Here is a 13146-nt window from a genome sequence, read left to right on the forward strand (position 1 = left end):
ACGGTCTCCCAATAAATGGTCTTTGCCACTTTATGGAACCGAGTCCAGATGAAGAAGTTACTAAGAGTAACTTCAGACTAGGTTTACATGCCATGCTTAGTGGAATTAGTAGATCACCACCTCTGTATAGGATCTGCATAGAACAATGAAGATAAAATTAGCATCAAACAAAATTGTGCTAAATTATTGCATGCTGGCTGCAAAAGTCATCTGAAACGTACTTTTATATTACTAGCATTATAATTTGGCCAACAGCTTTATTGTGTGACAGCAACGCCACCTCATTATTTCATGCTTTTTTGGAGCATCTAGCAAGCATTAGGCTACCTAGTTTTAAGCAAGTCTCATAAGATAGTAAGCATTTAGCATGTCTTACCGGCAAGCTTGCACATACATCTTATTGGTTGCATATTAGTGGTGCAATAACATTTTTTTAATACTGTTTTATGTACATCTTGTCAGGAATCTCATAACCCCTGTAGTGAAAAGACATCTATAGAGGGTTCATCTATAGTAAGGCACCCCCTGATCTCAGGCATAGTGAGCTAGAACTTACAAGTAAGGCTGTTATTACTGTTTTTTTGTAGAACTTGAATATACACTCAATATGATTCTGTGTTAAGTTGCAGTTTTTCTCCATAGCGGAAGTGGAGATGATTTCTGAAACGATCATAATTACTCCTAAACGCATCAAGTCCAGACCGAACTTTCCGACCAAAAAATGTTGTGGGCGGGGTTTTGGCTGGCATCCAGGCTATGTAAAAGGTACAAGGTGGACCAACAACAATATACTTTGCCAGATAACCAAAACTAAATGAGTGCAAAATAATTTGTATCGCTCATAAGTTAACTTCTGTAGAGAAATAGTACAGACACTGGACAAGGACAAAACTTTCTAGTCAGTGTTTGAGTACGTTACCACATGGTGTAGATTTTGAAAGGCTACAAGTTTGACTATTCGCAAAAAATATATATATATATATATAAGGGAATATTTATATTGCCTTGGTTCATTTCATCTATTTATATGTTTGCGCCATTATCCGATTTGCGTACAACATACATTCTGCCATCTAAAAGTATGTGATCTATATCTATAAAGTCCTAAAATGACTCTAAACTAAGGGTGCAGGCCTGGACCATCAGGGGGTGCTGAGCAGTGAGTGGGCTGACTGAGAGAAGCTGTCCTCAGGTGGTAAAAGAGAAACGCTGTGGACACACCAACCTCCTGGGTAACTTACACTTGTGTGGCGTCACCAGAAGGTCCAGAGTCTTCTGAGAGAGATTAGGCCATATCGCCATCATCTCCTTCCTTAGTTCAGCATCCATCTGGTGTTTATCTACACCTCCTATTTACACAGCAACAGGTACACAACACAACACATACACACATATGCAAACAAATTTTCACAAGCACACACAATTTATATTATGGTAAAATCTTACAAATAATATTTTCAGTATTTTCAGAGTCAGTGGGGTTCCTATGTTTCAAAGCCTCTTTTTCTTTGGATTTTTTCACCAGATATGTTTAAGGTTTGTAGGGTCTGGACCAATCAGACACACAAATTATCCATTATTTTAATGAATAATTCAGCAAACTGACTCTCCTAACAAAGGTCTATAAACTTCCCCCAAAACCTAACATCCCAAATGAAGCTAACACACTGGAAGAACCCAGTGTCCTGTTACAGGACACATTGAAACTGATAAGTTTTATGACCCCAAATGAAGAGAGATGTGACTCTCACTTAAATCTTGCTGAAAAGGAGAAATTAACCCTGTTAATCCTATTTATTCTATATATATCCACTTGAGAAATGTATTAACATGTATCTAATTTTCCCATCTCATGATTCTCCTTTTTGTTGTTTGGCATTTGTTTGCTCGTAAAGTCTACTGGGTTACTGTTTCAGACTTTGCATACTATGGTTAACCAAAATAATATGTGTGGCATGTTTGGTCTCTATAAACTCCAATCTTCGTCCCCCATATGTTAATTTACATTACATTTTGCTAACTTTATGACGCATTAGTATTACAAGAATCTTAAAGATTCTTTTCTAAAACACAGAATGAAATTACACATTCAAATGGCCTGCTAGAACACAATGGGTCGTAAAAACTCTCTATTGGAGACAACTTCGTATTGGCTCACACACCTCCAGAGGGTGTGACATTTTCACGCTTTAAAATCCCTGATCATCAAATTTAGCTCTCTCTTAGGCCCTGTCCACATGGAGACACTTTTTGTCCAGACGGATTCAGTGATTTGGGACACTAAAACAGCTATTTTTTTTAAAACCGGGCCCCATGTGGAATGTTTATATCGGGGGTCACTAATCATAGATCTTGACTACTTGCTCTTAGTAGTACTTAGTAAGAGAGACATTTCCCATGCACCGGAAATGTACATTTTTATTAATCAAGTAATAACCAATGTTGAGTGTTCACGGGATGAAATGAGTAATTGGTTGTAATGTTATTGTAGCAACATCAAGAAAATCTGATAAACTGATCCACATTTTCATAATCAATTATAACAAGTTATGATTTGTTATTAATATTTTGCTACAGGTTTAAATTAAATTTGAATCTCAGATTTTGAACCCCACTGTAATTAAACCGCTATAGGCAAATATATAAATCATACATTAACCAGACAGATTTAGGCACAAACAGAGGAAAAGTCTACAGCTACTTAACATAGGAAAGATATAAAGAGGAATGAATGAGGGAAGGAAGAAAAAAGGGGTGGCAAACCTTCCCCACCCTTGGCGATCTTGATGTCCAGAGCAGTTCGGATTAAGGCCATAAGGGTAGAATTAAAGTGAACTGTGTTGTCATCGGCAACTGGCAGATCCATCCGCAACAATCTCTGTGAAGAGCCAATCAGGGACAGTTAAAAGAGATAGGACCACTGAAATATGTGTGTTTTGAACCTCGGGGTAGGGTGTGCTTTTGGTGTGCGAGAGGGAATGGGAGGAGAAAGGAGGGGGGATTTTCAGGGTTAGCTCTGTGACCTTTGACACTCAGTTTATAATTAATTTAGAGCTGTCTTAGTGTGGCAATCATGACAAAATAGGACAATTTTATTCTAAAGTATTATTCTGTGGTCTAGATCAGTGGTTCTCAACTGGCTGATCAGGACCCTAAATTGGATCACAGACACTTAAAACATAATACAAATAAAACTTACCAACTTTTAAAAGTGAGGAGGAAATAATTCTCCTCTCTTTTATTGTTGACCTCAAAGTTTGTTGAATCCAACTCTATTTTATTTTTCTGCAAATTAATTTGTAATTTGGTGGAATTCTATTTCTATATTGCCAACATTGGCAGATTGTGTGACGACCTCGCTCACTGTCAAAAATCATGAACATAAGGTTAAAACAAATCATACTAAATCAATGTGTCGAAGCTGATGTTTGATTTTAAGGACATGTTTTGTATCTGGGTTGCCCTTTGATGTAAAATTTGGGTCCTGAAGCAATACCAGTCAAAAACCACTGATCAAGATGTCAATGAAACTGGGGCTACATATGCTACAAATCGAATTTGTATCTGTGCAATGGATATCTTGTTTTTATATAATCTTTGAACACTTTTAGTTGCCAGTCAAAGAGCTTTTCCGGGAACAGGTTCACATGTTAAACTCAGACCAGAGGATGAAGTAATAAATTAAAACAGCATTACGTAAATGTCAGTGGTTTAATTTAGACTTCATCCTGTACTGGTCTGGGGAAAGATTATACTCAAACACAGAAAGTCATAATTGCATTGCACAGGGTTAAATGTTACCTCAAACCTTCCGATACCATGACACCCTATGCTATGCAATCACCCATGTCAACCGATGTCTCCCCGTCCCACTCCATCCCAGAAGAAACACTCACCCTCCGCCCCCCACCACCCTCTTTCCCAGCATGCATCATGCAGTTTCATGCATCACAGGACAAGCAACAGAGCAGCCAACACTGAAAGCATCATCTAGTTGGTTCATTTCAGCTCATTCATTTAGGTTTAGTAGTGGTTGCTGTCATTGAGACTCAATCATAGATGGGCTACTAGATAAAACAAGAGCTTGATCCAGATTCTCTGGTCTCTCAATGCAAAAACGATGGGTGCAGGCTATTGGTTTAGGTTAGAGCAGCATTCTCCAGTAAAAAAAAAAAAAAAAAGACAAAAGAGGGAATGGCTTTGTGAGTTGTTGTTGTGAAGAGGATGAGCTAAGAGTGAGGATTCAGCTACCTGCTACGCGAAGGTAATACTTTAATGCTACAGATGATAAAGAGAAAAGCAGAGGGCTGCCAGAGAGGAGTACCGGAGCAGGAAGTTGGTTTAGGACTGACAGCTTTTACAGGAGGAGTTTGGATGGTGGATATATGATAGTGATGAAAGAGACAGGACAGAGACAGTGACACCAAATTTAAGGAGAGCTACATGAAAACTACATGAAAATCCAAGGCCGAAAGAGAAGGATGTGTTAGATAAAGCTACAGGAAACATAAGAAAAGAAAGCTCTACCACAGGCTGGTCACATTCTCTACAGGCGATTCTCTATTACGGGCCCTAATATTTGACACAGAGAAAGAGGGTGAATGCAATGGTTTTGGTCACTGTTCCTCATTCCACTCAGATTAGGCAGTGACAGAGACCACATTAGACAGGAAGTGACTTGTCTGATTGAATACACAGAGATTGTTGCTCTGCCACCACAATGTTGGTGGAGATCATTGAACACTCTGTGAAACATAATATTTTACCCAACAACGAAATGGGAGTTCAAAAGGGGAAGGGTGGGCAGAGCAAAAGTAAGTGAAAGGAGATCCCAGTCTTGCTGAGGGCTCACTAAGGGCGCAGATCTCCTTTCCTGCACTTTTTAGCTATCGTTCACTGACCAAGGGTGAAATGTCAGTGCACGCTTGCGGACAGACAGAGAAAGAGAAGAAGAAAGAGAGAAAAAGCTAACAGAGTATCATATGGGAGGGGCCAGATGCCTGGGAGGCGGGGCATGCAGATGATTGGCAGAATGTAAAGAGGAGGGGCTGGAAACAGATTAGAACTGCATTGACAGAAGAAAGAGCAGTGGGAAAAGGATTTTTGTGTGCGTGTGTGTGCGCAAAAGAGTTACATTGTATGAAAATGACTAAAAACATCATAGTGCCTTAATGCTACCCAATGATTACATGTGTGTATGTGAGTGTTTGCTTATCTGTGTGTAATCGAAAAGAGAGACAGAGAGCTGGTCCCAAGAGGAAAGGGTCCCTAAGAGAGCGGCATCCACAGAGCTGAGGGACTCGGAGGACTAAAGCCCTTCAGGCCTTCCAACCACTGCTGCACACGTACATTTGGCTGTGTATTTGAGCATGTGTGTGTGTGTGTTTGCATGATGATGTGAATATACAGTATGCATGTGTATGTGTTTAGCTGCGTCCCAATTCGTGTACTTATGCACTATTCTATGCCATTTTGTACATTAAATAGTGTGAGTGGTGTGTCCACACTGAAAATAGAAAAAGTGCACTTCAAATACCCAGATGATGCACTAAGTGTGGAATGTTAGACACTACAGGCAACTGTCACAGCTTTCCTTAAGTAGCGGAGGGGCTATCAGACTATGATGCTGGATGACAAAATAACCTTATAAAATTCATACACTAGACGGTAGAGTACATAGTGTATGTGCATAAGTGTATTCTGCGTCATTTGGGACACAGCTTTTGTGTTTATTGTCATACTCAGTTCTTAAATTCACTTATTGATCGCTGCTGTACATTAAAGCATATGCATTTAGCTTTAATGTATCGATTATGATGTAGACTGTAAAAAAAACCCTTTACATTTCATCCTTTAAAGCTTTAAAACCCGCACGAGAGTGTGCTAGTGTATGTCTTTATACGGTGCAAAAGTGCTGAGAAGGTTTGTCCGTTCCCGCTTCCCTGTGGATCGGCCCGTCTGAGCCTAACACCCTCGAACCCGGCCCTGCCACCAGAATCACAATAGCGTCCTCCGTCAGACAACGAAGGAGGAAAAGAAGGAGAGAAAATAAAAAGAGAAAACACCAACAGTACAGACACAGCGCTGGCCACTCGGAGGCCCTCTACCTTGTAGGCAACCCGTGCAGGGCACTTCTTCCCCAGGCCTAATGGAGGAGACATGTGCCTGAGCATCTCATACATATCCCTGTAACTGATTCTGCCACTGGGCAACCGAAACAAAACAAAAAACCAAAGGAAATGTGCATGGGAGAGAGAAAGAGAAGAAGAAAAGGAGTAAATCAAAAAAGAAGGGATCAGGAAGGAGACGGGAAAGTGGGAAGGGAGGAGAACAGAACAGAACAAAAAGAAGGTTATTGGCCTGGACGAAAGGAGGGTTTGGTAAACTAGGCTGCCGTAAAACTGATGATCGGTTTATTTGTGGGTAAGGGGAAGGGGGAGGTGCTTAACATTCGAGTGTTAAAACGGCATTCTATGCAATGGGGCAAGTTGCATAGAAGAGCAGGGGGGCTTCAGAACAGGCATAAAGTCCCGCTGCTGTCAGGGCGTTGTAGTGAAGTTTTATGTCAATGCAGTTTCTGTCCCCCTCCACCCAGAACAATGCACGCTACCGTACCAGCTAGGCCTAGCCGTGCCTCAACAGCAAGCAAAACAAAAATCAAAGATGGCTGATTAGTTTCTTTTTTGTTTGTTTGTCTTTCACTTTAGCGTTTTTCTCGTTTGCTTGTTTCATACACACTAGTGCACTTCATGCTCCTGTTAGTGTCGGCATTGTCCTGCACATTCTCATTGTCATATCAAGTAGAATGCAAGTAGAAATGGTGAGAGTACAAAAACATTGTTGAAAAGAAAAAGAAGAGGAGGTAAGCGACATTCATTGCATTCTGGATGCTAGCAGGTAATATTAGTTTTTAAGTGGAAGTCAAACCTTGCAGGCCACCCTATGAGGACATTTCTTGCCTAAGCCCAGAGGGGGGTCGATAACTCGCAATAAACTGTACATATCCTTATAATGAATGCGCCCGCTGTAAGAAGAATACAGGCAAGTTAGAGAACACAACTCACAACAGAGACATTGGCAGGAAGAAGAGCACAAGAACAGAAAAAGAAGCACAGAATCACACAAACATATTCTTATTTGCTCGTCACCCGTTTGTCATCAAATCTTTAGGCTGCGTCTGGTCATTTCGCACACGGTTCCTCACCCGTCTCTACTTCATTCCTTGTTTGTTCCCCCCCTTTTCAGTTTGTTCTATGTTTTTATTTTCTTACTATCTTCCTCTTTTTTCCTTCCACTCTATTTTTCGTCCCCCTTTCCTTTCCTTCTCTTCTCTTTCCTTCCTATTTCCCTTTCTGTCTCTTTTCCTTCCCTCCTCCTTTTCACTCTTTCTTCCTTTCCATTCTTTCCACTTCCTTCTATTTTCTATACTCTTGTTCTCCATTTATGTTTTTATTCCTTCCTTCCACTTTTCCTTTCTTTCTTTCCTTTTCTTTCGTCTTTCAACTCATTGTTTTCTCTTTTCATTCCTTCCTTCTTTCTCTTTGTATTCCTTCCTTCCCTTCTCTTAGCCTTTCTTCCTTTTATTTAGCCCCATTCCTTCCTTTTTCTTCACCTTCTTTCCTTCCTTTATGTTCTACTTCCTTTCTCTTTTCTTTCTTTAATTCTTCCTTTCTTACTTGCCAGATTGATCCTGATGCAGTTTAGGATAAGAATCACTGGGAGACTCATTCTCCTCAATCTTTTGAGTATAATTTCCCTAATAAGGCTTTAATCCTGCTTGTATGTTAAGATTCAGACCTTCCTTTTCTTCTCTGAATATCTGATTAACGCTCAGTTGCCCGCCTACATTATTGTCTAACACACAACATTAGGGTGACAGGCACTGGAATGCAGATACCGGAAAACTTAGCGTGTTCAGTAGAAGGGATGGGGGCTGGCACAGTAAGTTTGGCTTGCAGTATGCAGTATTCCAGAGTGGGAGGACTGGGACTCACAGAAGGGCACGTAGGAGGGTTTGGGGGGGATTGATGGATTTTAACAGAGCTGAGAAGCTCAAATCCATGATCCTTTTCTTTCAGCTGGTGCTGTGGTATTCTCCCCTCTGTTTGGTCGAAGGTAGGATACAATGAAGCCAGACTCTGTACGTTAAAGACTGTGCCAGAAGCCACGGCTCTATACCAATGTCAAAAACGAATCGTTCCAGTCGAACACATAAGAGAGGGCCAATGTGTTCTGCATTATATAGGACAGAGGCTTTATTCACATGCATGAAAATGTAGTTAGACACATTTAAACCAGACTGGCCTTTAACACAAGATCAAAACATGTTTCTTAAAATAGCCTCTTAAAAATGGTCTGTCAAGAAATTCAGGGGCCAAAGAAATTCAAAAAGTTGTAGTCAGAGCATGCCAAGTCAGCATTTTAAACAGCATGTATTTTAAAAGACTGTATGGTCTTTCACAAGGATTATCTATTAATTACCAAGAATCCTGTTATTGACAAACTAATGTTAGTAGTATATCCACCGTATGCAAAACTACCAAGAGAGCATTGGTGAGTTTAGTCAGATACATTTATAAACTAACTTCAACAATGTATAACTTCACTTCAAGTTAACAAGTAATTAGTACTTTCTTAGTATTAGTATGTAATTTACAAAATATACAAGAGTAGTATATAATGTTGTGTTTCTGCATGCAAGTGCACATGGGCTCACCAAGCAGCTGGATCATACTCTGCCCAGATCCTCACATACTCGTCCAGATGATGGGGTCCCAGGATAGAAGAGTCACGTGTCAGGTACTCAAAATTATCCATGATCACAGCCACGAAAAGATTGAGCATCTACACACACATGTAAATCAAAGGTCTGATGAGCTGAGCTGTATATTACACACCAAATGGACATAGGACTATTTTTCTGTTTTTAAGCAATAATAATAATAGAATACAGTCATGGGAGTCACGTTGTAAAAAATATAGATATAAAACTAGCCCTCGCAACAGTAATCATGCTGCCTCTCAGTTTGATAGGTCAATGGATTAGCAGTATGATACAAATTATGAACAAATATGTGTTTAAAATAACCCATTTTCATATTTTGTTTGCATTTAGTTTTGTTTATTTTATTGGAACAGATGGAAAAGCTCTAAAGAAGTATGTCACATGTCTGAGTCACTGTTCACCACTGATGACAAACATAGTGACCACTCAGCAAAACAACAAAATGATAAATTCCAGTTTCGGATTGGTATTCATTATAATAAAATACTAACTAAAGAAATTAAAACTGCTGCTCAACAATTGGAGATCCTTTCATCACCTACAAGCTATTAGAAGGGACAAACATTGCAAGCAGCTGTGGTGACATGTTCCACAGTATATTATGCCTATGAGTACAATGGTGGTAATAACAACAACAATGCTGTCATTCTCACCAGAAAGGAACAGAGGAAGATGAAGGAGACAAAGTAGAGGTAGGCAAACTCGCTCCCACATTCTGCTTCCGTGTTACCAGAGAAACGATCACATTTCTTCTTTCCCAGACACGACAGCATGATTTCATGCCATGCCTCACCTGTAGCACTCCTACAAATGCACAGAGTTGAACTACGGTTAGAAAGTGTATGTAACACACACACACAACATTTAAAAGAGCCAGTCTGTGATGCATAAACAAACCTGAAGAGCAGCATTAGGGCCTGGAAAAAAGTCCTGAAGTTGTTGTGCTGGTTAATGGCACTCTCACTTTCCTCCTCAATACTGATGTTCCCAAACAGCTGTTAAACACAAACACAAATCTCATTGCCCACTGCCTTCAAATATAGCCATTTACCTATTCTCAGTATGTACTGTGCAGCCTCCCACACACTCTCTCGCATACTCACCTGCATGCCAATGATGGCGTAGATGAAGAACAGCATGGCGATGAGTAGGCACACATACGGCAGAGCCTAAACACAGCGTGTAAATCAAAATTAATCAACATTTAAATGTGTGAAAACCTGTAACTGGAAGTCTGAGGAGATATGTGCTCCTGATTCTGTATTGTCAGAATGTTAACGATGCATGCAACGTTAATTTTTACACAATTTGATTGGATAATCAAAACATACTACCATTTTAATGGACAAAAATATTCTTTAGGTTATTAAATCTCTTGCATTAGATTTATTGCATAAGTCCCATTGTGAATATGCTCACTTGGCATTCACATCCTGACTAAGGCATAAGTTTACTTAAGTGCATTCATATTGTTCAGATTGAAATGAATCATCCAGTTTATGTTGTGTGATTAATCTTATGTACAATGATCTTATTAGGTGAATTCATTTACACGTTGTCCATATTCCAACAGCACAAGCAGGACAATTAATGACTATAATTGCATTATTTGAAAGAATAATATTCTTTCAAGAATTTTCCGATTTTTCTCACTTTTATTTTCCTGAACAGAATTCTGTAATTAAAAATGTTTATTTATCTTAACAATGAACATTTTTCTTCACATCGTCTTTATATCTGATGAATTAAACAAAACCAACCTATGTTAACCAACAATTTCTCCATTAATTTCATTGATGAGATTGACACTGTGTGTATGCTGCCCTACAACGTCTTAGAAAACAGTGCTTGCATGTGTATAATTTTACCTTGAAAGACTGAACAAAGGTCCAGAGCAGGATGCGTATGGTCTCACCCTGCCTGAGCAACTTAATGAGACGAGCAGCTCTGAAGAGCCTTAGAAAACTCAGATTTATGAAGTTGTTCTACAGAGAGAGAAAGGAAGCAGCAGACAGATGTAGAAAAAGAGGAGGAGATAGAGATAGGCAGACAGAGAGGAAAAAAATTACGTCAGTCTAAAACATTTGATAACAAACTGTAAACAAATTAAAAAAAGGAAGGAAGGAAGGAGCAAAATCAAACAAAGAGAAACCAGAAAACAAATATCAAACTGGCAAGACCGAACAGGCTCATCATATCCAATGGTGAAAAGGGGGAAAGACAGAAGAGGGAGGAGGCAGCAACTCAAAACAAAAAGATATAATAATAATAATAATAATAATAATAATAATAAAATAAATTATTGTCAGAGTCCTCATTAGGGAAGGGAGTGCACAGACCCTAACTTCTTGCTTCAGTCAACCAAATGCACTGATCTGTAGATTCACGTGGAATCATGCCAACCACATTAATAGCTTACAATGACCAACAGCGGGCACTAGCAAAGAGAAGGGACACGCGTGCTGGGTTAAAGGACACATTTCAGTCAGATGTGGTAAAATGTTGTACTTTGTCATTTTTGGCACATAAAATCATCAGGAATTGAGGGGAAGAAATGACTGTTCAATGTCTTTTAAGCAGCACAGAAATACAGGGAAACAAATATAGAGTATCAGCTCAAGGTGGATTTAACTCCATCTCTACCTTCATAACTGACATATTCAGTATCTTTACATCCGTGTGTGTAGATGGATTTGGATGTCTATATGACTGTATGAAGATGCAGTGTCAGAAACATAATAATTACTAGCGTTCCCTATCACAACATGCATTCAGGAAACCTGCAGAGAAACACCAAATGTTTACCAAACGGTACTACGGATCAATTACACCTCAGCTGGGAGGGGTTTTGTCATATCATCAGACAAGCAGGGGTGAAAGGTCATCATGACTCGAGCACATGCATCATTTATCATCATCACCATCAGCCACAGGGAAACAGATGCATTAGTTACTCAAAAAAAAAAAAAAAAAATTACAAACCATCTACATGTAGATGTTGCAGAAGCATGGTTTATAGCAGTATTTTTGGAGGTTGATTAAACAACCATTGTGATTGGTCAGGTCAGGTCATGGATATACACATGAGTTTCATAGTGCATTTTGATTGGATGGAGTCATCAGAGGGCAAAGCCGCCATAAAGAAGAGTTTAAAGAAAGCATGTAAGAAAAGATAAAACAAGAAATGAATTATATTTATGCATATCTTACAACAAACTTTTTGATCCAACTAAAGGTCGATTATAACCAAAACCATTTCATTTTTAAACTGCTGATGCACATTTCATATGCGTTCAATACAGCTTGAATTGCTGTTAATCTTCTATCAGTAGAGTACATATATTATTTGTCAGTCGGATAACCGGAGATCTGACTTCCATCAGACTTTAACTGCGTCTTTAATGAAGCACACCAGGACCAGATGGTTCACTGAAGGTTACTGGCAGGTGTGCTTGACCAGTGATGCACAATCTCCAGGTAGATCTCCAGATACACTACTGGGCCTTAGACTAAGGAATCACTGTGTTATTAATATCATGCCATGTTATTTCACATCACATTTCTCTTAAAAGACCCCATGTTTTTAAAACAAAAGCCCATGTGTGTTTGCATTGATGCCACCAATATGCTTGTGTAATCCAAAAAGCTAGAAAAAAATGTAAATAAAATTTAAAGAGTAAATGTAAATAAAATAAATGATGGGAATAAAAGTCGTGATGACTGAAATGTGAAAAATGCTCTCTAGAATGCCAAATGCCCCCCTAATGCAACCTGCCATTGTTGTGCAATTGCAAGTAGTAAATCATGGTTTTGTCAGAATGTGAAATAAACTAAAGCCTATTGGCTATTAAAAAATAAAACTAACTAACTAAATTAACAACTCTTTTTTATTACATAGGCCCTGTCCTAAATGGCACACTTCATATACACTTTTGGTCTTGTGGATATAAAATGGCTGCCCTGTGTGCATGTCCGTTTAGTCCATGAGACCGTAGGGTGTCCCATTTGTCATTTTAGGTGTCAGAAGGGTGCTCGCGAGCGCCCCTTTGCAGCCGATATGCACACCGATGCAGAGCTCACACTGATGCGAGCTCTGCATTAGACTTCTTCCCAACAGTCAAAGAGGCATTACATTATGAAAATGCAGACGTATGAAGTCTGAAGACCGCAAGGGTTTAGGGTGCCATTTGGGACAGGGCTGTATGATAGGCAACAGACTTTAGTTACATTACAGCCATGAACTATGATTTGCTAGTCACATTTGGGGGTGGGTCATTCTCAATCTAGATAGCATTTGATAGGAGAAAAAATTGTGTAATTTAGGATGAGTCTTCAATATCTTTGGTCTGTTCTCCTAGAAA

At 39.3% G+C, this 13146-nt stretch overlaps 1 protein-coding gene across 18 annotated transcripts in view; it reads right to left on the reverse strand.

Moving 5' to 3' along the window:
- Positions 1-13146, reverse strand: part of cacna1aa (calcium voltage-gated channel subunit alpha1 Aa) — a 92034-nt gene that overhangs the window by 19862 nt on the left and 59026 nt on the right. For 16 of the 18 annotated variants that reach the window (XM_089128600.1, XM_089128608.1, XM_089128607.1 and 13 more), the window contains 8 exons: positions 10654-10770; positions 9889-9954; positions 9683-9780; positions 9439-9589; positions 8717-8844; positions 6928-7024; positions 2764-2878; positions 1242-1349 (listed from right to left, as the gene is read on the reverse strand). In XM_089128600.1, the coding sequence (XP_088984726.1) occupies positions 1242-1349; positions 2764-2878; positions 6928-7024; positions 8717-8844; positions 9439-9589; positions 9683-9780; positions 9889-9954; positions 10654-10770 (880 nt within the window). Of the gene's footprint in view, positions 1-1241; positions 1350-2763; positions 2879-6107; positions 6205-6927; positions 7025-8716; positions 8845-9438; positions 9590-9682; positions 9781-9888; positions 9955-10653; positions 10771-13146 lie in introns of all 18 variants that reach the window. The other 2 variants (XM_089128596.1, XM_089128611.1) reach the window with 1 other exon arrangement.

Source organism: Pimephales promelas, chromosome 3 (assembly GCF_988280905.1).
Source record: "Pimephales promelas chromosome 3, fPimPro1.hap1.1, whole genome shotgun sequence".
Lineage (NCBI taxonomy): Eukaryota > Metazoa > Chordata > Actinopteri > Cypriniformes > Leuciscidae > Pimephales > Pimephales promelas.